The 27,352-nt window shown below is 48.8% G+C and overlaps 1 protein-coding gene across 2 annotated transcripts in view; it reads right to left on the reverse strand.

The window, feature by feature from the left end:
• UROD (uroporphyrinogen decarboxylase) overlaps positions 1 to 27,352 on the reverse strand; it is a 149,645-nt gene that overhangs the window by 67,584 nt on the left and 54,709 nt on the right. Inside the window, exon 6 of one of the 2 annotated variants that reach the window (XM_085602810.1) lies at positions 19,807 to 19,968. The exons of the other annotated variant lie outside the window; for it this stretch is intronic. Within the exon in view, the coding sequence (XP_085458936.1) occupies positions 19,807 to 19,968 (162 nt within the window). The remainder of the gene's footprint in view (positions 1 to 19,806; positions 19,969 to 27,352) is intronic. 2 annotated transcript variants of the gene reach the window in all.

Genomic DNA, 27,352 nt, shown 5'->3' on the forward strand with positions numbered 1-27,352 from the left:
AAATATGTGAAGCAAATATTTAACATCACAGTTGTGGGAACCTGAGGCTGAAACAATTCTGCCACTTCTAGCGCATACAGAAAGGGGGTCCAGCGTATGTCCAGGTGCGCTCAATCCTGTTAGAATACCTAGATAGGTGCATAAAATGCGTTTGCAGACAATGAATCTAAGTGGACCTTGTTCACATACTGGGCCTACTTTGGCCTGAAGCACTATGCATGCCCAAGCCTTCATGCAGCACTTGCTTTAGAGACTCGGCAGAACGATGCCCAGCTCAGCTCCGCTTTGAGATCGGACACCTAAAACCAGCCAGGGCAGAATTGTGACGGAAGCCTTTTAAGCCTCACCCTGCCTCGTCTTCTTTTCCAGTGACGCACAAACAAACATGCGCTACTCAGGTGCAAATTATGTGCCTGCCTCTTAAAATGTGCAAAAAACAATTGATGGACGGAATGCTGGACAATGCAAATATTCACCCCCAGTCACAAGGATCTGGGTTAAATCCATCATTCTTTGGCTCACCACACCACCCCAATTTGGACCCAGGCATATGCAAATCAGTCTTGACCCGGTTCCTTATGGGAACAATCAGGGGATTATAGAGCGCGCTACTCGCCCATGAGGGTCTCAAGGCGCATTTGAAGGTCTTGCTGGGGATGCACAGGCAGTTGAAACTGGTGGAGGCGACGGCGTTGATCTGGCGGTTCATGGAGAGGATGATGCCGAGGTTTCGTGTGTGGTCTGTAGTGGTGGGTGGGTTCGCGAGGGCAGAGGGCCACCGTGTGTTGTCCCAGACGGAGGTGCAGGGTCCGAGGATGAGGACCTCGGTCTTCTCGGAGTTGAGCTTCAAACAGCTGTTTTTCATCCAGTCCGCCACGTTCTTCATTCCTTCCTGGAAGCAGAGTCTGGTGTCTTCGGGATTTTTCGTGAGTGAGAGGATGAGCTGTGGGTGGGCGTAGGATACAATGCTGAGCCCATGCTGTCAGACGATGGCGGCCATGCAGATGTTGAAGAGCGTGGGGCTGAGCGATGATCCTTGGGGTACTCCGCAGTTGATATCGGAGGGTTCCGAGAGGAAGGGTGGGAGTCTGATCCTCAGGGTTCGGCCGGTGAGAAAGGATTGGATCCAGTCTAGGGCGGTTCCTTGTATCCCCGCGTCGTGAAGCCTGGCTGCGAGCGTGCAATGTGAAACTGTGTCGAAGGCTGCGGAGAGGTCTAGAAGGATGAGGGCCGCAGTGTGTCCCTGGTCGAGTAGAATGCGGATGTCATCAGTGGCAGCGAGGAGGGCGGTCTCGGTGCTGTGGTTGCTGCAGAATCCAGACTGGGAGGCGTCCAGGATTGAGTTCTCTTCGATGAAGGCTGTCAGTTGGGCGTTTACGTGTCTCTCGGTGACTTTGGCTGCGAAAGGGAGGAGAAAGATGGGCCGGTAGTTTTTCAGGTCTGTTGGGTCGGCTGTTGGCTTCTTGAGGAGGGGTTTAACCTCCGCCCGCTTCCAGTCGTCTGGGAAGATGCTGGACATGAAGGCGTTGATGGTCAGTCTTAGAGTGCGATGGCGGCGGCCCGGTGGGCAGGGGTCCGCTGGGGTTCCTGAGTGGGGTTTCCTCACGGTCGCGGTAATGTGTTCTACGGTGGCGGGATTCCAGATCATGATGGTTGGTTTATCGGCGTAGGCGGTGAGGGGGTTGGGGAGTGAGGGGTGTCCGGTGTCCGTTCACTGAAGTTGTCGTAGAGGACCTTGATCTTCAGATGGAAGTAAGAGCTGAGCTTGTCGCAGAGTTCCTGGGAAGGTGTGACGTCCGTGGCTTCACTGGGGGGTTTTGCGAACTGCTGTATGATGTTGAACAGTTCCTTGGCGTTGGTCTGGACTTTGTCTCTTATGAAGATCCGTTTGGTGTCTTATGCGCTGGTGGTAGTCCTTCAGGGTGTCCCTGTGGTTGTTCCGTGCTTCCGTGGTTTTCAGGTTTTCTCTAGGCGTCTGCAGGAGTGTCTGGCTTCTTGTAGCTCTGTGGTGAACCAGGCGGCCTTCAGAGGGTGCTTGGCAGGGTGGCGGAGGGGTGTTAGCTTGTCTGCGCAGCAGGAGATCCAGCAGTGAAATTCAGTGGCTGCGGAGTTGGTGTCGGTCGTGGCACTGGAGGAGGGTCGTGGAGGAGGGTGGTGTTGAGGTGTTCCTCTGTGACCCTGCTCCAGTTCCTTCGTGGCGGGCGCAGGGAGTGCTTGGGTGCGGTGGTGGTGTTGAAGGTGAAGTGGACGCAGTGGTGGTTCGTCCAGAGGGACTGGGTGGTGTGGCTGAAGCAGATGTTGGTTCCTCCTGCGAAGATTGGGTCGAGGGTGTGTCCAGCTTTGTGGGTGGGCGTGTTGACCAGCTGCTTCACTAGGTTGTCGAGGAGAGTGGTGGAGTCGGGTTCGTCGCAGTTGTTGAGGTGGAAGGTCAGGTCCCCGAGTAATACGTAGTCGGTGATGGCGTGTGGTGCGGTGAGCTCGGCGATGGTGGTTGCGGACTGGGTGCGAAGTCCCGGCAGTCTGTAGATGAGGGTGCCACGTAGCATGGTCCTGGGGCTGGTCTGGATCTGGAAGTGGAGGTGTTCGGTGTTGGATTTGGGGGGGGGGGGGAGAGAAATGGGTCGCTCGTGCTGGATGTGGAGAGTCGGAGGAGGGTCTTGTGTGCGATGGCGAGTCCTCCTCCTGGGCAGTCCCTTCTCTGGATCTTGTATCCCCCGGAGATGGCAGTGGCGATGTCAGGGCCAGAGGTGGCATTGGTCCAGGTTTCCGTGAAGAAGACTACGTTGGGCGAGAGGATGTCGACCAGGTTCCAGATCTCTACGGCGTGTCGTTGCAGGGAGTGCACGTTGAGGAGAATGCATGTCAGGGTTTCGGCGGTGCATGCATCAGGCGGGCCTTCGGTGGTAGTGGTGGTATTGTCGATGGTGAAGGATCTGCAGCAGCATCTGCACGAGAACTGTCCATGGGTGGTGTTAGGCGAGGATCTTTCGCAGTCGGTGTGTCTTCTGGGGTTGAATGCGTGGAGTGCGGCAGGGTTCCGAAGATCCAGGGATCCCTGGTGTTGACCGCGGTCGGGTCGCGGACAGGCTTGCCTTAGGCGCGCCCGCTGCGCACGATCGCCATTAAGTAGGGGAGGGGGGCGGAAGCAGATGTAGGGACGAGGGAGCGGGGCGGGGCCGCAGGGGCAGCAGCGGTGGGAAGAAATGAACAAGTACAGCGAGGGGAAAAAAAAACACAGTAATGCAGTAAACAATGAGCGACAGTGAGGAATACAAATAGATAAGGAACGGAACAATGGGGAAATACACGGATGGCAGGCAAAGGTGAACGTGAGGCGCAGGGACGGGCTGCCGGCTCGAACCCTGCTCTGGCGCGGCGGCTGTGAGGCGGAGCTGCTGACCTTGGACCAGAGGTCAAGGTTACACCTTGAACTCTGACCCAAACTGCCAAGCCAGGTCCTCCCTGGTTTGTAAACAAGCATCCGGGGGCCGGTTTTAGGGCATCACCCTTCATCAGCCAGGCTAGCTTGAATCCAGTGGTGTAGTGAGCACGGGACCCACGTCTGGGCATACCCTTCCCACTTAGAGCAACATATGCAAAAGAAACAATGGATGGATGGAATGCTGGACAATGCAAATATTCACCCCCAGTCACAAGGATCTGGGTTAAATCCATCATTCTTTTGCTCACCACACCACCCCAGTTTGGACCCAGCCATATGCAAATCAGTCTTGACCCTGTTCCTTATGGGAACAGTCAAGCCCGAACTGCCAAGCCAGGTCCTCCCTGGACCGGAAACAAGCAACCTGGGACAGGTTTCAGGGCATCACCCTTCATTAGCCAGGCTAGCTTGTTTCCAGGCCAGGGAGGACCTGGCCTGGCAGTTCGGGCTGGACTGTTCCCATTGGGCGCAGGGTCATGACTGATTTGCATATGGCTGGGTCCAAACTGAAATGGCATGGTTAGCAAAAAAAAACAATGGATTTAGACCCAGATCTCTGTACTGGGGTGAATGTATGACATTGTTCTGCATTCTGTCCATCAATTGTTCTTTTTGCATTTGCCTCTTGAAATTAGCATTTTACATCTGGCTACCATCCTAGGAAAAAGGTGAACACTTCCTGCTTAGAAGCCACACACCTGGAAATTCAACTTTTTTGCAGAGCTAGAGACGCTCATATGGACCACATATCCTTCCCAAAGCTGCTATCCACCTGCTAAGCCTAAATTGCATTTATCCTCCAAAGCTATGAAAGGAAAGGGTTCAAGGGGAGAAGCAAAGGCAGACAGAAAAACCAAGTAAGGCAGAACACTCCGGAAGAGCCAAATATAATGAAGAAGACGGACAATAAGTCTTCAATGTCGCTCCTGCTAAAAAACGCTATATTGTGTACTAAGCAACATTACATTTTAACAGAATTTATAATTGCGGAAATATACATGAAGAGGTATTTAAAGTATTTCAAGAAATGAGGTAGAGGTTTCAATAATGTTAAGTAATTATCAGTAATCATTTTTTTTTTATACGATCAGTTGAATATAAAATTATACCCATAAGGCTTTAGTTTTAGGTCCAAGTTATTTCCATTGTACACTCCTTTCAACTCCAGATCAGGATAATGAGTTAATACGGAAGTTGGGTTAACTAATAACGATGTGATGGTAATAAGCGTGATTTTCGGTTTTATTTTCTTGAGAAATAGCTTAGGTAACAAAATTAAAATAAAAGATGAAAATGATAGATACAATTATGGGATGGTACAAGAAAGACGGCCATGGGATACAAAGAGTAAATAGATATAGTGAGTTGAGAAAAATTTACGGTCTGTTTACCCTATAATAAAATATATTTAATCAAAAAAAGGTGGCGGGGGCGGTCTAAATAAGGAAGGAGAATAAATATCTACTGTTCGACGGACCGGGAGGGTCGGCCGAGGACAAGGGGAGAGGTCTCCGGGGAGAGCCGTCTCCAGCGATCGTACAGATGAGTAACTTCCCCCCCACAGATACACACCACACAAAGATAGGATTTAACGTTCTTTATAGGCGATTTCTTGAGGTACGATGAAATGGTACAAGGAGGTCGGGACTCAGGGGTCCCCTCGATTCTAGTCTCTTGGTTTGGGAAAAGGGGGTAGCGGGACAGTCTGATTACCAATCTGGTAGCTGAGATGGTATGGTGGGTAGCTCACAATCCTCGAGCTCGGTGTTCTAGCTTGGACGGGCCGCGGCAGTGCCAGCAGGTCCCGGTGAAGGTGGTCGTTACACGGTCCGCGGCAGCGCCAGCAGGTCCCGATGAAGGTGGTCGTTACACGGTCCGCGGCAGCGCCAGCAGGTCCCGACGAGGATGGATGATGCAGAAGGCCGCGGCAGCGCCAGCAGGCAGGACGATAATTCACAAGGCAGGGCTACGGCAGCGCCAGTAGTCCGTCAAGGCTGAGTTCTTCTCGGTGTCTCTCGACTCCAGGATACAACTGCCTTCCTGCTCTGGAGCTGCCCTAGTTATAGGTCTGGCGCCCTTTGATGTCCGGACCCTCGCACTTGGAGGTCGGGGGGTCCGGGATGAGGGAGTCCAGACACCCAGCAGGGGGTGGAGCCAGCGCCCGGGGGAGCTGGAGGGCGATCGGCACCTGGCGGGGGAGAGCCATCGACACTTCTTTCTCCCATTGACCTGCCAAGTGGTCCGTTCACCTCCTGGGTGGATGGTGGTGCCGGGATGTCGCGGCCGGGCCAGGCCCAGGGTTAGGGTCGAGCTGAGGCCACGCGGCCTCATGGCGCAGTGTCCAAGATGGCGGCTGATCCGGCCGGGGGAGCCGGTAGTGGTTCGGCCCCATGATACATGGATGTCCGGGGGCAGGAGTTCCGTTGGGAGACGGGGTGCGGGTTGCCCTTGTGGGTAACACCTGGGAGTCCGGGGCTTGGGCCTTGTCATGCGGGGAGGGAGCAAGCCCTTCATGTGGCCTGTCCAACATCTACAGATAACACAACACTGCCACCTACAGGCAGAAACAAAAAATGCTTGGCATGAAGAAGATTTAATTCGTTGCAAGTAATTGTAAAAATACGATAAAAATAGAAAATAGGGACGCAATTGGTTACCCAGCAATTAAGTAGTTAATGGACCCGAAATAAAAACATAGCTCGTGTGCTGCGGTAAGGGTGCTCGCGACATACTCGCACAGAAGTGATGAGCGGAGTGCATCAATGTGCCCACGATTAGAGAGGTTAACAACGCGCCTCCTGGAAACCAAATATGTGGACACATATTGTTGGTTGGCAGCCATGACAGAGCTCACACTCCGCTCATGTGGCTGGATTTCTCCTTTCATGCACAAGTCTATCACCCATCCATATGGGAATGGCGCAGACATACCACTGGACATGTGGGAAAGTCAGCAGATCAATGAGGGGCATTGGGTGCTGGGGGACACCATGGTGAATTGACCGTGAACTCTGACCCCCGGAAACAGATGCTGCGCTCTCCCCAGCTACTTCACGGAGAGGTGGCGGGGAGCTGGCCGCTGGCCAGAGAAGAGAGCACGAGACTTTACTAGGCCCTACCTGCAGCGGTGTGGATATGCTCTATGGTCACATTCTTAACGCTAACGCTTCACATATTAACACAACAGTACTTGCCTGTTCTTTTTTTGCTTTGGTTCAACATACAAATAACCTTCCAATGATCTCATTGTGGTATTTCCTGAGTTTTCCGGCTCTTAAGTGGGGATCCGCTGGAACACAAATAACCCTTCAAGGGTTCCTGACAGGTCTGAAGTTCTCTCACTACAGAGCCAGCCCCTGTGGCTTAGCACATGAAGAGCCAGCGAGACCCGCCTGCTGCCCCAGCCCTGCCGGCCCACAGGATCCACATAAGAGGACAAACGCCAACTCTAACCCTACAAGAGGCGTTACCCTGGAATGCCATCATTTGCTTATTGCACGTTAAGCAGGCACCCTGACCACCCAGAGTACAAGCATAGAGACTGGAACCCATGCGCATACAATCATACCCCCCTGCCAACCTGTCCAACACTTACAACCTTCAACAAGGCACAAGACAAGGTTGCCCCCTCTCCCCTCTCCTTTTCCTTCTAACTCTGGAAGTCCTAATACAAATCGGAGAGGACTCCTCCATTCCAGGCATGCCCATCCGAGCAGGGACACAGAAAGTGGCAGCTAATGCCGACGACGTTCTCCTATGTACCTCCCAAGCGGAGATTGCCCAACTCAACATCATATCCACTATAAACTACCATGCCCAAACCTCAGGCTACTGTCTCAAAGAAAACAAGCATTGGCATAGCCAATAGGTCTCGCTTTTGGGACCTTATAAGTATTTAGTTATGCAGCACAATATCCTTGGTGTAATAACATCAACTGTTCCATGGCTTAAAACGTATAAGGTCCCAAAGGCGAGACCTATTGGCTATGCCAATGCTTGTTAAATATTCTTCCAGGAACTTATCGAATGGAAATAGGTAATTTTTCCACAGTATACACTAGATATCGCACCACAAGAGCAAGTCCAAGTACAATTTACAGATAACAGGCGTCATTTATTTACATTTTTGCCTCCTTAGGAAGAGACTGTTTTGGCAGACTTGGTGATGGATAAAAACCCAAGCGCAAAGCACCAAAGGGACACTGACCTGCTAATGTCTTTGTCACCCACAATGCCAACATCCTTTGCACGTCACAGGGTATAAGAGGCATTAAGGGGGTTTCCCCTGCTGGCAACAAGCATTGGAAAGTTACTGATCGCCACTCGCAACAGTCTGTGTTGCCTACGCTGCTTTTGCCACGCTACAGGAGTAGCTCCAAACACTCACCCCGTGCCGTAGGAGCTGCTGGGACGCTGAAACAAATCGTGTGGCGGCAGAGGAGGGTGAGGCGCTGGCCCCGGGACTGCGAGGACCAGCATTCAACAGCTCCAGCTGGTCCTCTTCCCGCGAGAGCCGCACCCCCTCACAGCGCCACGCCCACAGCCAAAGCCCTTCAACTACTCGCGGCACCCGCTTCGCGGGTGCCACTCGCAACAGTCTGTGTTGCCTACGCTGCTTTTGCCACGCTACAGGAGTAGCTCCAAACACTCACCCCGTGCCGTAGGAGCTGCTGGGACGCTGAAACAAATCGTGTGGCGGCAGAGGAGGGTGAGGCGCTGGCCCCGGGACTGCGAGGACCAGCATTCAACAGCTCCAGCTGGTCCTCTTCCCGCGAGAGCCGCGCCCCCTCACAGCGCCACGCCCACAGCCAAAGCCCTTCAACTACTCACGGCACCCGCTTCGCGGGTGCCACTCGCAACAGTCTGTGTTGCCTACGCTGCTTTTGCCACGCTACAGGAGTAGCTCCAAACACTCACCCAGTGCCGTAGGAGCTGCTGGGACGCTGAAACAAATCGTGTGGCGGCAGAGGAGGGTGAGGCGCTGGCCCCGGGACTGCGAGGACCAGCATTCAACAGCTCCAGCTGGTCCTCTTCCCGCGAGAGCCGCGCCCCCTCACAGCACCACGCCCCCACAATCCACCACACTCTAAAAGCGCTCACCGGACCGCGCATCGCGGGACGCGCGCGGGTCGTAGCCCGGGGCAAAGACCGGGCAAAGAGCGGGCCGTTTGAGAACGTGAGAGTCCGGTCCGGCCCACCCTCCCAAGCTCTACATCGAGGACATCTAACCATAGGTATCTACCATTTCTTTGACTTGTCCTAACAATTAACAGTTGTTACACAAAATTCCTCTTGGAATCACTCTTTGGAACATGAATACGAGATCTAGCAAGCACAAAAAACCTAAAAAAAAAACGGGATAGGAGAAAAATTGCTAGGCCCAATGGATGACTTTCTCGCAAAAGCTAACACATTCATTGACCAAAGCTTAAGCCTAATTGAGGGAGGGTCTCAACAGAACTTGCAATAGCACGTCGATCCTCAATGGGACTATTAGCAACCGCAAGATCTCCAGTCATACAGCCACCGCTACCTCAAAGGGATACAGCTGCAAACAGACCTAGCCTCCCAAACAACGTAGACCTTTCAGCCTCCCAACTCACTGTAACCTCTACAGAAAGCGACCTAGAAAAAACCCCAATTATTTTTTCCAACCCCCGAAGAAGTAAGGCAAAAGAGAGGGAGGCGGGAGGGGGCCATAAAGAAAAGGAATGCAAGGAAAAATCTAAACCAAACTGAAAATATCAAATCAACTGAGCACGCAGTTCTGGTCGGTGATACAGACTTACTTGTATTGCCCCATCACTCTGTCCCCCTAAATAACAACGCAATAGAAATCGATCAGCCACCACATGCTCTTCAAGACATCTCTACACCAGATTCCCCAAGCCCACAACATCTAGGCAAAGAAAGAGACCAATCAAGACTAACTAAAGAAATAGCTTCCCTCCTAAATTCTTATATATATGCCCATTAGAAATTAGACTGAGTAACATCGAGAGTCAACTAACAAAAATTTCTGGCTCTATCAAATCTATATCCTCTCAAGCTTCTCTAAAACCAGCCTTAAATTCCACGACTACTCTTCCTACACCTAAGCAACCTGTAACTTTACCTCTTCCATACACTAAAAAACAACCTTCACTAAAACCCCCGACAGTACCAAACATTCTCACTGCACAAAACCTAATTCCCAACCCCCTGATTATTCCCCCACAAACTAATCCCCAACCTATATCATTAGTAAATACCCCAACCACTGGCACACCTGCCCCTAAAAACCTAGTTACAACAAACACGCAACCATCAAAAACAAAAGGACCCCTGAGCAAAGACCTACCCTAAACATGCCACCTGAGGCATGTCCATATGTGGTAGTCATGACGGGGGTCCCGGAACTTACAGCTGAGGGGACGGAACCAAACTGGTCATTGAAGAACAAGGTCCAGTATTGGCTGAACACAAACCGCCCGGTTCCGCCACCCTGGAAAACCAGAATAGTATCAGTCAGTAGGACCTCGTGGGTGGGCCATAGGAAAAAAACTATTCGGGGAGACTGTGTCGTAATTACTTTCGAGGACCCCACTATAGCTGAGTATATCTGCTCCTGGGAACATAATAACACCACAGGGGGGATCGCTACAAGATCGTTGTCATATTTTTACCCAAAAAGATTCAGTAACAATAACACCTTATACGACACTGATAACATCTGGCGGAAACCCATTCCACAGCCGTGGGAGTTAGAGGTCGTTGGTCCAAAATTACCGCTACGACATAGTGACACTCATAACCCCTGGCGGCCAGTAAATCAGAATCCCCAGCAAAGAGAAGTCCCATGGCAGATTATGGGCCCACAAAATAGACCTAGAAACTGGGAGCAGTGGGAGAGACCACCCTACCAACCATATGGATTCAATCATAGAGATACCACCAAGGGGCAAAATTGGTTAGGCATACCGACTATGAATCGGTTCAGTGGTCTGGAAATGGTCGATTGACTAATAACTAAATTCCCGGAGCCCCCACAAACAAACTTGGCCCCATCTATCCTCATTCCAGCCGCTGTACAAACAAAAGCTATAGCCTTAGACTGCACTTCCTCACAGCTTCCTGTGATCTTTTGGAATGTGGCGGGTCTCCGAAACAAAATAGAGGACGGTTCTGCAGCTGATTTTTTGAAGGAGGCTCAAATCATCTGCTTACAAGAAACCTGGTCAACGACGCCCATACACTTCGAGGGATACAGAACATTTACATCCCCTGCCCTCCCTAGTATTTCAGGTAGACCTAAAGGGGGACTGGCCATCTACCTAGCAAATACAATCTCTGACATGAAGATTACCAAGGTAGACCTCCTGTTAAATTTCCAGATCCTCACGTTCAAAATAGGGAAAAAACTTTGTTACATTAATTAACATTTACAATAACCTAACGGATGACAATTTTTTTAACGTTCTTTCCCTAATACAAGAAAAAATAAATGAACACGGGCACCCCAAGCAAAAAACCGAAAACGCCAATATAATTTGGGGTGGAGATTTTCAACCTTCATCCCTGCCCCAATAACGACATCTGTGGAATGGTGGACGAATACGAGAACCCTTTAGTCCACTTTATCCATTCAAGCGTGGGTCCAGCCATGAACAAATTACTTTCCGATCTGGATCTGCAAATTGTAAACCCCATTCAACAATCAAATAATAAACTAGAATCCACCTACAGAGGAAGGGGCCACAAGACCACTGTTGACTACATAATAATCACAGAAGGCCTCAAAGACCAAATTAACAACTTCAAAATTCTGGAAAACAACTTGAGCGATCATTCCGCTCTAAAAATAAACTTCCAAACAAACCACCCAAGAACACATATGGCAACCATAGCAAAAACCTTAACACAGAACAGGATAGAACTGGGGAAAAACAACGGATATACCATAAAATGGGAAGAACTGGACCCCAATATTCTTACAAAACAGTTAGTAGAATCCACCTATAATAACATCCTGATCTGTCTCGACCCCCATGCAGAGATGAATCAAATTGTGGAAAATTATAAGATAATAATAGAGCAAGTTAGAAAACTACTAACTAAAAACACCCAAACAAAACAATATAAGTTCCACAGGCTGGTTTAACCAAGATTGTACTAAGGCACATACTAAGTTGAAAAAAGCTCTCGGAAATCCAAACGGAGACAAAACAAATATCCAATCTCTTCGACGGTATTATAACACCGCCAGAAAAACAAGGAAAAAAGAACTGAAACAATCTTTGTGGAAGGCTTTGCACAAAAGTGCATTCCAGAAAAACAGCCAGGCATTCTGGAAAATAGTCAAATCCCCGTTAACGGATAACAATGGCCCAAAAATAGACGTGGCCATCGACGAGGATTCGTGGGTGAACCACTTTTCAAAAATCTTCAAACTGACATCTACGAGCGAAGAACATCATCCCAATATCAATCCAGTAGTTTACCCAATTTTAATGGAGGTCGAGCTGCAGGACTTTGATACGGCGTTATCACTAAGTAAGAGTGGGAAAGCTCCAGGTCCTGACGGGGTCCCAGTCGACTTATTTAAACATCTTCCAGACCTCTGGGTACCAATACTCACTAGAGTTTGCCTAGCAACAATGAAACTCGGGCTGTTAGAGTCATGGTCATCTTCCATCATGGTCCCAATCTTCAAGAAGGGGGACCGACAAGACACTAAGTGTTATCGACCAATTTCGCTCCTCGACTCCTTGGGCAAACTAGTTGGCAGAGTCCTTCTCGAAAAGTTACAGCAATGGGTAGAAGACAAAAACATTCTATCAGATTTACAGTTCGGGTTCAGGGAGGGCTTTGGAACTGTCGAACAGGCCCTAAATCTAAGTTTGTTAATATCAAAATATACCCACGCAAAACCTGGCTCCATTTATATGGTTTATGTGGATCTGTCCTCCGCATTCGATTGCGTCTCGCACGCAAGGCTCTGGTCACTGTTGAGTGAAATGGGGGTAGATCCCCCTCTTTTGGACTCTGAGGGAGCTATACAGTGAAGCCACGGCGAGAGTGAGGTACGGGACAAAAGGAGAACTGAAATCACCATTTAGGGTAGAGCGGGGAGTGAGGCAAGGTTGCGTCCTGGCCCCCTTCCTCTTCTCTTTGTACACCAATGGCCTAGAAAAGTCTATGCTGAGAGGAGGGAGAGACCTCCCAAGAGCAAAAGGTCGCTTGATCCCCGCGCTGCTTTACGCGGACGATGCAGTCATCTTAGCATGTACCCCCATCGAATTGCAGAAATCTTTAACCAAATACGCAGACTTCATGGGCGCCCTGGACCTTCACATAAACGTCAAAAAAACTTTCGTTATGGTAGTTGGCGGATCAAGAAAAACAACTAAGTCCATTTTTCTGAAGGAACAAAAAAAATCGAAAAGACCTCACAGTATCCCTACCTAGGCATCATGATCGACGATGCCCTGAACTGGAAAGCGGCAGTTGAGGCCAGGAGACATCTCTTCAAACGAGCGATCATGGCGTTGATGAAATTCTCCAATAAACTCGGGAAAAGACCACCAGTAGAATTGCTACAGATTTATGCTGCGAAATGCCAAGCCACCGCATTATATGGTGCAGGGATCTGGGGACACACCTACCGGCTCTATGCAAAAAGAGGAGAATATCTTCATGAGGTTCCTTTTATCAACTCCAAGAGGCACTTCCATCTATGCCTCACACATAGAACTTGGAATCCCATATATTGAAGATCTAATAAAAATTCAACCTCTTTTGCTTTGGAGGCGAGTATGGGCATCAGAAAAAAAATAGTCTGACTAAATCCATCTTACGCGACACCATGGATCTGGACCACGCTCATAAAATAGCCTGGCTCTCTTACGTAAGACATTTTCTCTCCGACCTGGGTCTAGAAAAATATTACCATATGCCAGAAGAATTGAAGGAAATACCCAAAAAGGAATTGAAACTAGCTGCCTTGAGCCACCTGGAATCCCTTAGACTGGCATCATTGATTGCGAAAAAAAATCGGTTACTCACGCAATTATGACACAGCAGTCCCTGAATATCCAGCCATATCTGACCCTGGAGATCACAACTTATGAAAAGATGCTCCTAACAAGGTTCAGAATGAATCTCTTTTTCAGACTAGTGTCATTTCCTGAAAAAAATAACTGGAAAACTCAGATGGAACCGTGCCCATGTGATGATCTTTCACAACAGTCTACTATGCACACACTATTGTTTTGCAAGTTCTTCCATACCCATCGAAAAATCTGGCTAATCCCTTTATTAAAAAAATGGGGCCACAGACAATGTCGTCCAGCCATGCTGGCACTTCAAACTTTGGACTCCGAATGTACAGTGTATCACGTACTGAATTTTTTAAAGTGTATTATGAAGCACAGAAACAATTTGTAAAACAGTGAATTAATTTCCATATCACCTAACTACTTACATTCTCTTTTTTAACTGTATATTTAATCATATTTTTAAACAAACTTTACTATGAACATTTGTATGTCATGATATCTTTTATGGTTTTGTAATGTTAAAAACCGAATAAAGATTATTATTATTATTACTGATCGCCTTTGTTCGAGAACCAGTTTGGTGGCCTCAGGACCACAACCCTTGACCATTGCCCCGCATTCAAACTACAGGCATCAGAGGGCACACTCAAACATTCTTCCATTCTGTACACTGGATTCAATAATCACCCTTTGACAACTCTTAAAGGTATCATTTTTATTGATCTTTGCACTTTTTAGAAGGGGTGAGGGGAAGACCTGGACAATACCCGAGGAGAGGAACAGGCAGACAGAGTAAAAATAATGTAATCGGTACATCGAAAGGCAGAGCAAGTAAGCTGTGACAATGAGCATGGTTATGAAAATATTTATTTTAAACTAATACTGAGAAAAATCCACATTCTAAGATTCATATGTAGAAAGGTCCCTGCCTCCCCAGCAGCACCAGGATCAGAATCCTGTGAACAAAACACTTATGACGTGATAAGCAACCCTGTGTGACTTCAGGAGGCCCAGGATATGTGCAGAGTGGAGGCCTACGCCACAGCTGAGGGAAAAGGAACTTGGATAATACCCGTGCAATGCCTGTTAAAATGAAACACATAGCTTCCCCCGCAAAGTGATGATGTATGATGACACGTTGAAAGTCTCCATTGTGACACTGGACGGAGAGGAGAGGAGCTGGAGATGGGGTCAGTCAGAGGCTAAAGCTGTAAGGGCTGAGCAGGCTCCAAAATGGAAAGGGGCTGGGGTGGGTCTAAGGTAGCAAGGTAAGTGAATGAACCAACCGAAAACTGAACTGAACTGAACTGAACTGAACTGAACTGAACTGAACTGAACTGAACGAGAGAGAGAGAGAGAGAGAGAGAGAGAGAGAGAGAGAGAGAGAGAGAGAGAGAGAGAGAGAGAGAGAGAGAGAGAGAGAGAGAGAGAGAGAGAGAGAGAGAGAGAGAGAGAGAGAGAGAGAGAGAGAGAGAGAGAGAGAGAGAGAGAGAGAGAGAGAGAGAGAGAGAGAAAATGTATTTTGAACGTATTTGCCAGGGATACTTTGGTTCCTAATCCATCCCTGAGCAGCTGCAATGGCACTGGGGCCTCACTTCGCACCAAATTACGGAAGTATTTTACTGCTGAAAAGGACCACTATACTTAAATTCAGATCAAAGAGGATATGGCGCTGAGTCTGGGTGCAAGTTGCTCCGTTCACTTTCTACAGCTTGAACTGCAAGAAAAAAATAGGAGATGGCCGACCCGGGGCAACACGATCCCAGTTGTTTCACCTTCTATTCAGTCCTCCTTCTGTTAAAGTAACACCCGTTTAGCAGTTCTCATAGCCACGTATGTCGGTTGCTAGATGCATATAACCTTGCTGGATATTCAATAAAACATTTAAACCATAAAGTAACACCGTTATCAGCTTCCGGAGAGGTATTTTGTTAGATGATCCGCCTCTCCGACTTCCTTCTTTTCAAAAATTGACAAAATTGTCTCTGAATTCTTATGGCAATCCGAAAAACGATCTAATACCCTTCTCTCAAAGTAAAGCTAAATTTCACTTAAATTAAATATATTTCTACCAGTTTTTAAAAATTAAAGTACTTATTGCCAGGCTTTCCCGCCAGCTGACCTGCCTGACACGCTACGTTCATACTCCAAAGGGGGCCACTTAGACTCGAAGCTTTACCCCCTCCTATGTCCTACCAAGTCAGCTCTAACAAAACCAATAGAAAAGAAATGGGAAGCCCTACTTAAAGACACCAATAACCTTACGCACTGAGCTGGTCTTATATCTTGACGAACCTTACCAGCGACACAATCACACCGGCTCGAGCTCAAAGCAGATATTGGGCGGCACCGATGACCCACTGGCTCCGCTGAACTATTTAGACCCGGCCTCCAGGGTACGGGCGCGAGCTGGAAGGGACAATGTGACCTTGCACACATGATTCTAGATTGCAGACACTAAGAAAAATTGTTCTGGGCTGCAACGAGCAAAACCATATTTCAATTTCTAAATCTAACTTGGACACCATATTTAGCCTCCAGCTCCCTAGGTATCCGTTCCTCTGACATGCAGTACAAGCTGAAAAGAGAAAAACGACTTCTTTGAGTCCGATTGATTCGAGGATATCCCAAAGTCCTTCTCTCAAAGCGGAATGACCTCTCCAAACTAAGCCACATAACATGGAATGGGTACAATTCACGAGAAGGGTGGACAACTCTTTGAACGCGTTCCTTAAAACTAATTCAAAGCAAAAATCTGGTCCAAGCTAGACTCCTAATTCCAGGATATACGCCCATAGATCTTGTGGAGAAGTGTGGCTCAATGGTTAGAGCGGCAGACCTCGATGCAGAGCACTGGTCTGGGACCAGGGTTCAATTCCCACCGCAGCAGGGTCTCGGGCTATAAATTCCTCGGACCGGATATTCTCGCCTCGGTGCCTATTCTAATCATGGGTCCCACGCTGCAACTCTGGGCAATAGCTTGCTTAATCTCCACATCGGCCCCAACAGCGCTGGGATGCCTGGCCTCACCATGGGGGTGCCCAGGAGTGGACACCTCACATGGAAAGCCAGGAAGGGTTCTGTTGGAAACCGGGCAACCGGGTTAGCAGTCACCAGGTTCCCAGCACAGTGGTAGCTTGGCTCGAGCGGTTGGGGGTCAGGCACCGTGTTAAGCGTACGTCACACCCTCACAATAACCATGCGTTCATCCGTTCCAAAAACGACACTACACCGTAAAAATTATGCAAGTCAAGTTGAAAATATATATGTCTTTATCTTATTTTCTCTTAGTTGCAGGTTTCATTACATAAATACAATGGGATTTTCCTTAAAAGAGCAGGTCAAATAAATAATACATTGGAATTTCAATAAATAGGTTCAGGTCATAAATAAGCGAGGGATAAATAGGGTGCAATAAATACCGTTGGCAAATAAATACAGTCAGACAATAAATATAGTGCAGGAATAACTTAGTGGATGACAATAAATAAAGCACTTCCAATAAATAAGGTAAAACAGTCAATGACAGTGACAATTCAAATCATTTACATGAGGTCACTTGGTCTTACTTTGCCCATACACAACTTAAGGACACTTGGATGGCATGGGGGTGCCCCACCTAGATTGGTCAAGGCTGGGGCCTAAGCTGAGGCAGAACAAGAGTAATCTAAAGAACTGGCCCTCCAAACTATACAGCTCTTTATGTAGGTCACTGTACCAGTCTCAGTTCACCCCTGGCACTCCCAGGCTGGTTCTAACACCCCTCTAGCCCCTAGAATGGTCTTTTAGGGCTCCACAGGCCCTTAGACGCCCCCTCTACCACTTACTGCCCTTTTTCACGATGATCGGCTCCGCTCGGCACCGTGTCGACGCCGTGAGGCGGCTCCGGATCGATGTCGCTGGGCGGTCTCGGCTCGATGTCGCTGGGCGGTCTCGGCTCGATGTCGCTGGGCGGTCTCGGCTCGATGTCGCTGGGCGGCCTCGGCTCGATGTCGCTGGGCGGCCTCGGCTCGATGTCGCCTTCCGGCGTCGCAGGGACTCGGACTCCCCACTTCCTGGTGTCTCCGGAGTGCGATCTCCACTCCCGACCTCCGGCGCGCTTCACCTCAGTTTCCGGCGACTCCGGTGGGAGGACTTCACTCCCCCGTCGACGCCTCACCTCGACCTCAGGTGACTCCCGACTCGACCTCCGGCGCCTCTCCATGACCTCCGTCGGCGCCCTCACTCGACCTCGGGTTACTCCTTACTCGACCTCCGGTGACTCTCCACGACCTCAGTCAGCGCCCTCACACGACCTCTGGCGGCTCCGGGTACGACGTCTGCTTTCTGTCAGCGCCGCTTCTCGACCTCAGGCCCCAGGTCTCCAGGCTTCTCGACGTCAGGACTCCAGGAGGACACTGCTGAACAGGTCAGTAACTTGCTGTTCTTCTTCAAGGCCTGTTTCAAATGTTCAGTTCCTTAAGATGGTTTTTCTGGACTTGGTCCCACACAGGGCTCTAGGCTGGGATTGGTCAGTAGGGACTAGCATCAAGGGTGGGTTTCTGGACCCCACTCCAAGCACTGGTTTCCACCCCTGCTGCCTTACTCCGACCTCCTTCCAACTCTGTCCTCTCTCTTCTCCAGTCAGTTGCCAACTGCCACTCTGAGATGGCCTCCCAACATTCTAAACTGCCTCCCACTTTCACAGGGTTCTAGAATGTTACAGAAGGTTCTAGAAACCTCCAGTGGGTTCTGGTGATGTCACAGGTGACAATGGGTGGCCACCATTTTGTGGCTCAGGCCCTCAGACAGAAGTTCCAGGGGTAGGGAAAATGGCTCCCTGACCCTGCATCAACACTAAAAAGTCTGGTGGTTCCCAAAAAGGAAAAATTATAACCGGGTTTGAGGCAAAAGTGGGACAAAATAAATAATGATGAGGAGGGACCACCCAAAGGGCTGACAGGTCTAACAGGTTCCTTCAGCGGTATGAGTACAGCGCCGAGATACCCGTAGTGGTGATCGGCGCTATAGATACCTATACATTTACATGCCATCCTCTCCCCCAAAAACATGCCCTAACATCCCTCCCTACTCCTCTCACTCCTTCACTTCCCCATCTCTGGCCTATCCTCGCTCTATCCTTCCACCTTTCATTTCCTTCTCTTTTTACAGACATAATCCAAACAGTTAGCAGGGGTAACTTCCTTCTTATGGCCACCTCCTGGTCAGCCTCTTGGATTACTCCGCATGCATTGCTTCAAAATACCACTTTCATATTCTTACTGAATACAAACCTACAAATCATACACAACTGGAGCTGCTTCTTCACACCACATACTATAGTATCAACCTGAATTCCACATTTGCTCCCCGCACGAGAACTCACTTACTCTTTCCTCAGTATATCTTTACTGTACTTGTACTTTTTCCTTTTAAACCTCAATAAAATTTATCCTGAAATTAAATAAATTTAGTTCATAAACATAATAACGCACAACCTGTCCTGCAGAGTCCTGATTGGCCTCAACTAATCCCTTCACACAACACTGCTTCACATTCCTGCACTTTTTCACCACACATTTTGCAAAGTTTACTTTTACAGAATTGCAGTTGGAGGGCGACGCTGGCGAAGCAGCCTTGCAGATTGTTTCTGCTGCCGATGGCAGAATGTTGGGGTAGCCAACTGCCCTTTGAGGTGTAGACTGCCTAGATGCTAAACCTTGCTATGGTGCAGCATGAAGACTGAACTCTCATGTGACTGTTCTCCTCTACACAGAAACATTAAGACCTGCACCTACCTGGGCCAGCGGCGGCTCCGCTATGGCGGAGAGTCGCCCCCCCTACCCCCCTCAAAACTTGTAAAATAAAACAGGTTTATTATGGTTTTATTTTTTCGGTTCTAAGACCTGGCGAGTCTTGGAGGCAGGGCCATTGCGGGAGCAATGCAGTCACGAAAAGGAGTGATGCGCATGTCGGTTTGGCTGGCCATCTAAGGACGGTCAAACCGACATGCGCATTGAACTGTCTCCAATCCAGCTGGGTTGCAGACAGCAAGCACAGGCTCCCAGTCTCTCTGGGAGTGCAAATTCGCAGAGCTCAGGCCAATCCAGCGCCGCTTTCAAGCATGAGAGCAGCTTCAGGATTGGCCGCAGGGGACACTGGGAGCCTGTGTGCTGCAGGGAGGACCCAGACGGAGCAGAAGAGAGTCAGCAGGAATGAAGTTATTTTTCCTCTATTTTAAATTTTTTTATTTTTTTATTTGTTGACGCAGCCAACCCCCACACCCACCTCCCAGTCGTTAAACCCCAACCCCCTTGTCACTTCGCCCACAGACCAGCTGCTACTAACCTGGGCCCCGGCTGCCACCTGCCCCACAAGGTACTCCACAATGACATCCGTCAGCAGCTTCAGCAGCCGGTGGCTGGCCTCCGGGTACTGGTAAAGCCAGCGCTTGGCTTTGGACATGGTGTTTGAACCACCACCTTCAATCATGTACGTCATCAGAGTCCACTGCGGGGAAAGAGACTAGCATTAGAACATACAACAGGCAGATTTCATTACAAGATAGAAGGCTCACATTATGCATTCTTCCCTGTGCTTTATAAACTTAACAAATCAAGGCTTTCATTCACAAAAGTTAGGAAAATCTACATCACAACTCAAACCCCTTGGAAAACTCCTCCTAATAAAAAATGTGCCTGTGAGTATAAAAGGCGCACAAGCAGAGCCCAATTTAGAGGCTTGGATTAAACATTAGTATAAAAAAAAAAAAAGAAGAAATTCTGTGGGGAGCAGTATTGTATTTTGTTACTATTAAGGCCATGTTGCACAGTGGCATCAAGTAACCACCTGCAGTAATGTAAATATGTTTGCGCTGGGTCTATACACCATCCTCACCAGAGGTGCAAACTTGTAACTGGGGAACCAGGTTCGAGTCTCGGCGTCGACTCGACATCATATGATTCTGGGCAAATTAGTTGGGGTTAGATGTAAAACCGTTTTTTGCTGTCGCAAACAGAAAATCGGGCCGTTTGCGAACCCAGCAAAGGGTTGTATGATGTACAAACCTATTTTGCAAGTTGGCAACCTATTATCGAATGGCAAAATAGGGTTTGCAAGTCGTTTTGCGACTGCATGTGCGTTCGCAACACAATCGCAGTTACCATCAATTTCAAATTGGTAGTCAGTCGCAAACAGGAAGGGGTCCCCCCTTTGTGTTCGGCAACGAAAATATTAAGAGCAGGCAGTGGTCCCAAAAACCACTGCCTCCCCTTAAAATAATTTTTAAAAACCCTTATTTTTTTTTTTCTTTTAAACGTATCCCATTTTCCTTCAAGGAAACCGGGCTGCATTTGTGGAAAAAAAAATACAACCTTTGCTTTATTTAAAAAACAAACACAGACATGGTGGTCTGCTGTCCCCGGCCTTCCACCATCCTCGTGATTGTAGCCCATTATCAACGGGTCGCAAATTGTGACCCGTCTCATGAATATTGACGAGGCAGCTCATTTGCGACCCCATTGGGAATTGTTGAATGTGTCTGAGAGACATTAGTACATTCCATTTTGCGAGTCGCAAAGAAATCACAATTTGTGACCCGCAAATCAGAATGGTCATATCTGGCTACTAACCTCTCCGTGCCTATAAAAAAAATGAACAAGTCCTTATGTACTGTAACTGGTGCTGATGTAAAGCGCTCCAATACCTTCAGGTCGAGTTCACACTACAGAAAACCTTTTTTTTTTTTTTAAAACTACGGCGACATGCAAATTCAAATATGCCCATAAGCACCCTTGCTACCTTACTCTGCTCCGTAGTGTTAGCTTGAGTCACAGCGCCATCTAGGAGCAGCCTGTGGTACTGCACCCTGGGTCCTAGCTGCCCAATGCATGACTTGTAATCATTGTTTAGCATGCTACAGCCGTTCTCTTAGGCTATATTCAGTAAAGCTGTTCGATGTTTTCCAAACACAAGTTACCCCTCTACTGCCAATAACTACAAGCGGTAGGACCCCGAGTTTACAGCATATGAACCGATTAATGCATTTTTACAAACATTCATGACCCACTATTCCGGTGACATTATTCGTTGCGTTCATTTCTTAAAATCGCTATTCACATCAATTTATTGCGGACATTCTTTGCTTGCACGCTTTGCTGTACCAAAGTTTTCAAACGTGCCATCGAGTAGAATACAGTCAGGATGTGTTTTGCACAAACTCTGGTTTCAAAGTGCTTTGCTTGAGTGTGCACCAATTTTACGGAGAGCGCAGCAAGACACTACCGGGGTCAGTGTCCCCCACATTTAACACCACACGGATAGAACCACTTTTTGCCAACTACCAAAATAATGGCATTACACGACATTCCGGATGATCCAAACATGCAGCACACCAACCACTAAGCCACACCACACAAGAGACACACACACCAACAGGCTTCAAGTGGGATGAAAAAACTGTCGGGTCTCTCACAGGGGCGTGTCTGATGTAATTAAGGGTGTGGCTAAAAAACACCATAGCTGCCAAGGTTTCAGATTGCTATGTGTGACATTTTCATAATGCCAGTGTAATTATGAGTGACATTTCAATGACTATGAGTGACGCTTTCTCACCAGCAAAATCAAGCAATGAAGAGGAGGGAAACCGATAAATATCAGAAATAACACCCATTTGAGCAACGAGAAACTATAAGAAGAGCTTAAAACTGCAGTAAATCGCCAGAAATGGAAGGGAGGGCACTAACCAGAGACAGACTGTGTGACTGCAGTTCTTAGTGACAGACATTTCCCCTCCCCCCCGAAATAAAACCAAGCACTAAAGTCCATGGAAAAAGCTAAATATCAGAAATGATGCCCTTTAAAACAAAAATAAGCTTTGGAAAGACTTTCAAGCCGCTGCAAAACTACTGGATTGCAAAATTACTAAGCTACTTGCCCTTTCTAAGATTGGACCATTTCTGCTTTTTCCGTTTTCATACTGCTTTTCAAAAAATGTTTGTTTTTGACTTTTATAAAAACAGAAGCGTTCAGGTCTTACAAACAATATGCTGCTTAGGCCGCTTGTGGAGAGCAGGACACCACGTGCGGATGACAACATTGAAAGAGGCAGCCCTGCCAAGTATCAAGCATCAGGCTTTAGAACGCATTTCAGTGTGGTGATCCACATCACGGCACTGAAATGGAAAGTCACGCATAAATGGCATAGCGTCTCCTCGGCTGTCAAGCATAGCGCTGCTAATCATGCAGCAATAATGATGCAGACAGAAACTAAAGCGGATTATAGTAGTGGCCATGCACGCTGCTCCTGGCAGGCTTGGGGGCTGGCTGACGCTGGAGAGCTACAATGCGACTCAGCAATAGTTAAGAGTTCCAGAGGCCGCACCAGTCAGTGGGTCAGCTCCGGGTGGTTGCGGGGATTTGCATTTTTATTTAAATACAATTAACCCCGTAGCATCTCCGCCATTACCACTGCAGCCTCCCTCCCACAACCACCTGCTCGCGATGGCGCTCTCGCTGATGTCATCTATCCGGAATACCGCGCAGTGCCAGTAATATGTTGTTACATTGTAGCTCTACAGCGTCTGCCAGCTCCCAAGGTTGCCAGGAGCAGCGCGCATGGCCACTGCTAAATTCAGCTTTAGTTTCAGTCTGCATTATTATTGGTGCATGATTAGCAGCGCTACGGCTTGACAACCGAGGCGGCGCTATGACATTTATGCGTGACTTTCCATTTCAGTGCGGTGATGCGGATGACCACACTGAAATGCGTCGTTCTAACGCCCGATGCGCGATACTTGGCTGGGCTGATACACTTAAGCTAAAAATCTGTGCTTCGCATAGTGCGCCACCTGACTCGAATTTTGCTGCTTTTGTCATTGCATCCAGATATAGAATACAAGTAACATTACACCTACAACAGGACTATTGGCTTTGTCAATGGTTGTTAGTTGCACAAGACAAATAAGCAACAACTACGGCTTTGCTGTATAGAACATTGAAAATGCTTGCGTTCTGAAATGATGAGACTGTGAAAGAACTAAAACGAGTCTCTTTGAAGTTACATCAAAGGCAGTAAATGGTGGCCCTGCTGCATAGTTAGGACTGTTTTTTCATCCTGAGGGGGAGGGCAAAAATGGAGAGCCCAAAAGGGAGTCGTAACAGGATCCACTGTTTAGCACAGGCAGGGCCCAGACCACTTATCCCTGGACACCAATAACCTTGAAAAATCTTTGATATAGCAAATCACCACCAGCAGATGCCAAGTCGTGTACTCGCCCAGTCAGACATCAATACGGCCATGGTTCACCAGGTTTTCATAGTAAGCGCTTTTTAATACAGCTATTGTATAATACTGATCACTGCACAAACAGTAACCCCGCAAGCTCAAAACAGAGGTGCCATTATACTCATTGGAAGCACAAATGTAGTAGCGCTTTCTGTGCTACTACATTGACACTCATCTGTGCAAACTCATGATTGATTTAAGACAATACCCAATGATCGAACGCGCTCATTTGTGGTAGTGTGGGAGCGCAGTTAGACTTATCACAGTGTAGCACGAAGCATTTGTTGTACTCACAGTGGTGATAAATGAGACCCACAGTCAAAGAATAAATCCGAGACCCGAATAGAAAAATAACACTTATTTCTATATACATTTCTATATACAAGAACTTTGTTCAAATGTACGTACTTTTTGCGGTATCCATTTTTACAAGTAACACTTTGAAAGTTGTGCCTTTATGTATAATGCAATACTATGTGAGGAAAAGTCAAAAATGCAATGAAGGTAAGTAAAGTCAGTTTCAGAGGATCACCTTCTGGGGTTAGAATAGTGTAGTAGGCCAAGGTCCAAAGTACTACCAGCAGTTCTTAGGGAACTGCCTGGGTTTTACAAGAAGCAGGGTGCTGGGGAGGTTGTAGCCTTGCGTGCTACCGTAAAGGGCGGCCACCTGGAAACAGGCTGCACAGGGGGACTTGGGTACAAGTCGGAGCACTCCCAATCAAGGGCTTGGGTTGCAAGGGGTCTTGGAGCAAGGGGACACGGCAGGTTCCTTGGTATCTGGGTTGGAAGGCTCGGGTGCAGTGGTTAGGGCTGGGCTGATGCTCAAAGCGGCTCCTTGTGGTTAGGGACAAACAGCTGGCATCAGCAAAATCAGGACAGCTGGGCCACTCAGAGTGGGTCTCAGTGATGCAGACGTCCCTCAACAGCTGCTTGGTCGTGATGGAGTGAGAATCTAGACTGGACTCACTGTTGGTGTTTGGTGTAGAGCGAGCGGTACTCCGGGTATTGTCTCCGGTTGGTCCCAGTGTCTTCACATTCGGAGATGAGGCAGATCTGTCCATCCACAGCAAAATTACCTTCTTAGTGGGTCTACAGTGTCGGTCGGGCGGGGAGCTTCAAGGCGGTGGACCGGACTCAGCTTGTTGGTGCCTGCGGGCTGCAAGGGAGTAGCTCCTCTACTCCCAGGAAGACTGTAGCTGATTTTCAAAGTGCTCGCAGGCTACCCAAGGCTTTGGTAGTTCATCTGTGCTAGAAGGACGAGTCACTCTGTCGGGATTGTCGAGAGAGTTTGAGAGCAGGCAGGGTTTCGCACCAAAAGTTCCTCTGCTGTTCTTGCTGGGCAGTGACTCTTAGTCTTTCTTCTCGTGATAGATCGACTCTTAGTTCTTGGAGCGTTATAGGGTTGCGACAGGTAGCAGTCAATGGGCTACCTACCTTTAGGTGTCTACACCCTCTATATGACCACTTCCTGTGGGGAGGGGGCATAACCCTGACGATAGAATACTAATCCCGCCCAAATCAAGATGGGGGGAATTTGAAAAGTGGGGTCCACATCGGCTGAAAGTGGGCACATCTCCTAATCTTACTAATTTTTTGCTTGTCTTGCTGCCAAAAAGCAAGGTCAGGACGGTTAGCATCTCCACTATCTGGAGAGGCATGGGTCGCATTACAAAAGTGGTAAGGCCTTTGAAGCTTCCTGCTCTGGAAAGGCTCATCCTGCAGGGAGGAGGTGTAAACCCCTCCAACCATAGCAGGCTTTGTTCCTGACCTGCTAGAGCGAAAGCTCTCACCTCATGGGGTCAGAAACTTGCCCAGGGTGACTGGCTGGCCAGGACCAGTCAGTGAACACACTAGTGCTCAGTAGGTTTTCAGGGCTCAGCTTGAAAGTGCCCTCTGGGTGAATTTCTTAATAAATCAAACACTGGGACCAGTGTGGGATTATTAAGACGAGATGTTTGGTACAAAACATCTGGTGGTACAGTGAAGCCATGGTGTAGCCGGGGAACTCGTAATCACAGGTGTCCAGCCCATGTACTAAGTATAGCTTCCGTATGCACTTGTGGTATCCAAGGGTGAACTTAGATATCACAAGGACACATCCACTTTTGCCGATATGCCCCCACATAGGGTTTAGTGCACATTCCTTAGGGCTGTTAGGCCTGCTGTAGGGGTGACTCACCTATACCACATGCATCGCTGGGTAGGCATGGCACACAGGGATGTGTGCCATGTCAACTCTGTTTTTCTCCACACCAAGACAAGCGGGTTCCAATTACAGTTTGCATTAGCTTGATAAGTGGTCCATTGGGGTGGCACAATTCGTGCTACAGCCCTTAGGAACCCTTATTAGTTCCAATGCCGTAGGTACCAGAAGTACCACTAACAAGGGACTTACATGGAGCCTAAAATAGTGCCAACTGTGGAACAATGGTACAGTTTAGGGAAATAACACTGGTACTGGGGACCTGGTTAGCAGGACCCCAGTACACTATCAGTCAAAGTGGCATCAGATACCAATCAATCAAAACATTTGTAGAGCGCGCTACTCACCCGTGAGGGTCTCAAGGCGCGGAGGGGAGAGGGGGTTGAAGCAGCTACTGATCGAATAGCCAGGTCTTAAGATGTGTCCTGAAAGTCATTAGGTCCTGGGTCTGTCGCAGGTGGCTGGGGAGCGTGATCCATGCCTTGGCGGCAAGGTGGGAGAATGATCTGCTGCCGGTGGTCGTTCGGCAGATGCGAGGAACGGTGGCGAGGTCCGCGGAGCGAAGCTGGCGGTTCGGGGTGTAGAAGGTTAGTCGTTCGGTGAGGTATGTTGGTCCGGCGCGGTGGAGTGCTTTGTGGGCATGGGTGAGGTGCTTGAAGGGGATCCTCTTGTTGACCGGGAGCCAGTGCAGGTCTCTCAGGTGGGCGGTGATGTGGCTGTGGCGAGGGATTCAGAGGATGAGTCGTGCGGAGGCGTTTTGAATGCGTTGGAGTCATTTCTGGAGTTTGGCCGTGGTTCCCACATAGAGGGCGTTGCCGTAGTCCAGCCTGCTGCTGACAAGGGCTTGGGTGACGGTCCTTCTGGTTTCGGTGGGGATCCATCTGTAGATCTTGCGGAGCATGTGGAGGATGTTGAAGCAGGAGGAGGAGACGGCGTTGACTTGCTGGGTCATGGAGAGCGTGGAGTCCAGAATGAACCCCAGGTTGCGTGCGTGGTTGGTGGGTGTCAGGGCAGCTCCCAGTGCGGCCGACCACCAGGAGTCGTCCCATGTAGAGGGGGCGGAGCCGAGGAGGAGGACCACCATCTTGTCCGAGTTCAGTTTAAGACAGCTGGTTTTCATCCACTCGTCAACGGCCTTCATTCCCTCGTAGAGGTTGGATTTGGCAGTGGCCGGGTCCTTGGTGAGGGAGAGGATCAGGTGGGTGTCATCGGCATACGAGATGATGTTGAGTTGGTATGCTCGTTCAATGTTGGCGAGTGGGGCCATGTAGATGTTGAAAAGTGTCGGGATGATCCTCGGGGTACGCCGCAGGTGATTGTGGTGGCTTCGGATCTTAAAGGGAGGAGACGGACTCTCTGGGTTCTGCCTGTGAGGAAGGAGTTGATCCAGTTCAGGGTTTTATCGC

This window comes from Triturus cristatus, chromosome 4_2 (genome assembly GCF_964204655.1).
Source record: "Triturus cristatus chromosome 4_2, aTriCri1.1, whole genome shotgun sequence".
Taxonomy (NCBI): Eukaryota; Metazoa; Chordata; class Amphibia; order Caudata; family Salamandridae; genus Triturus; species Triturus cristatus.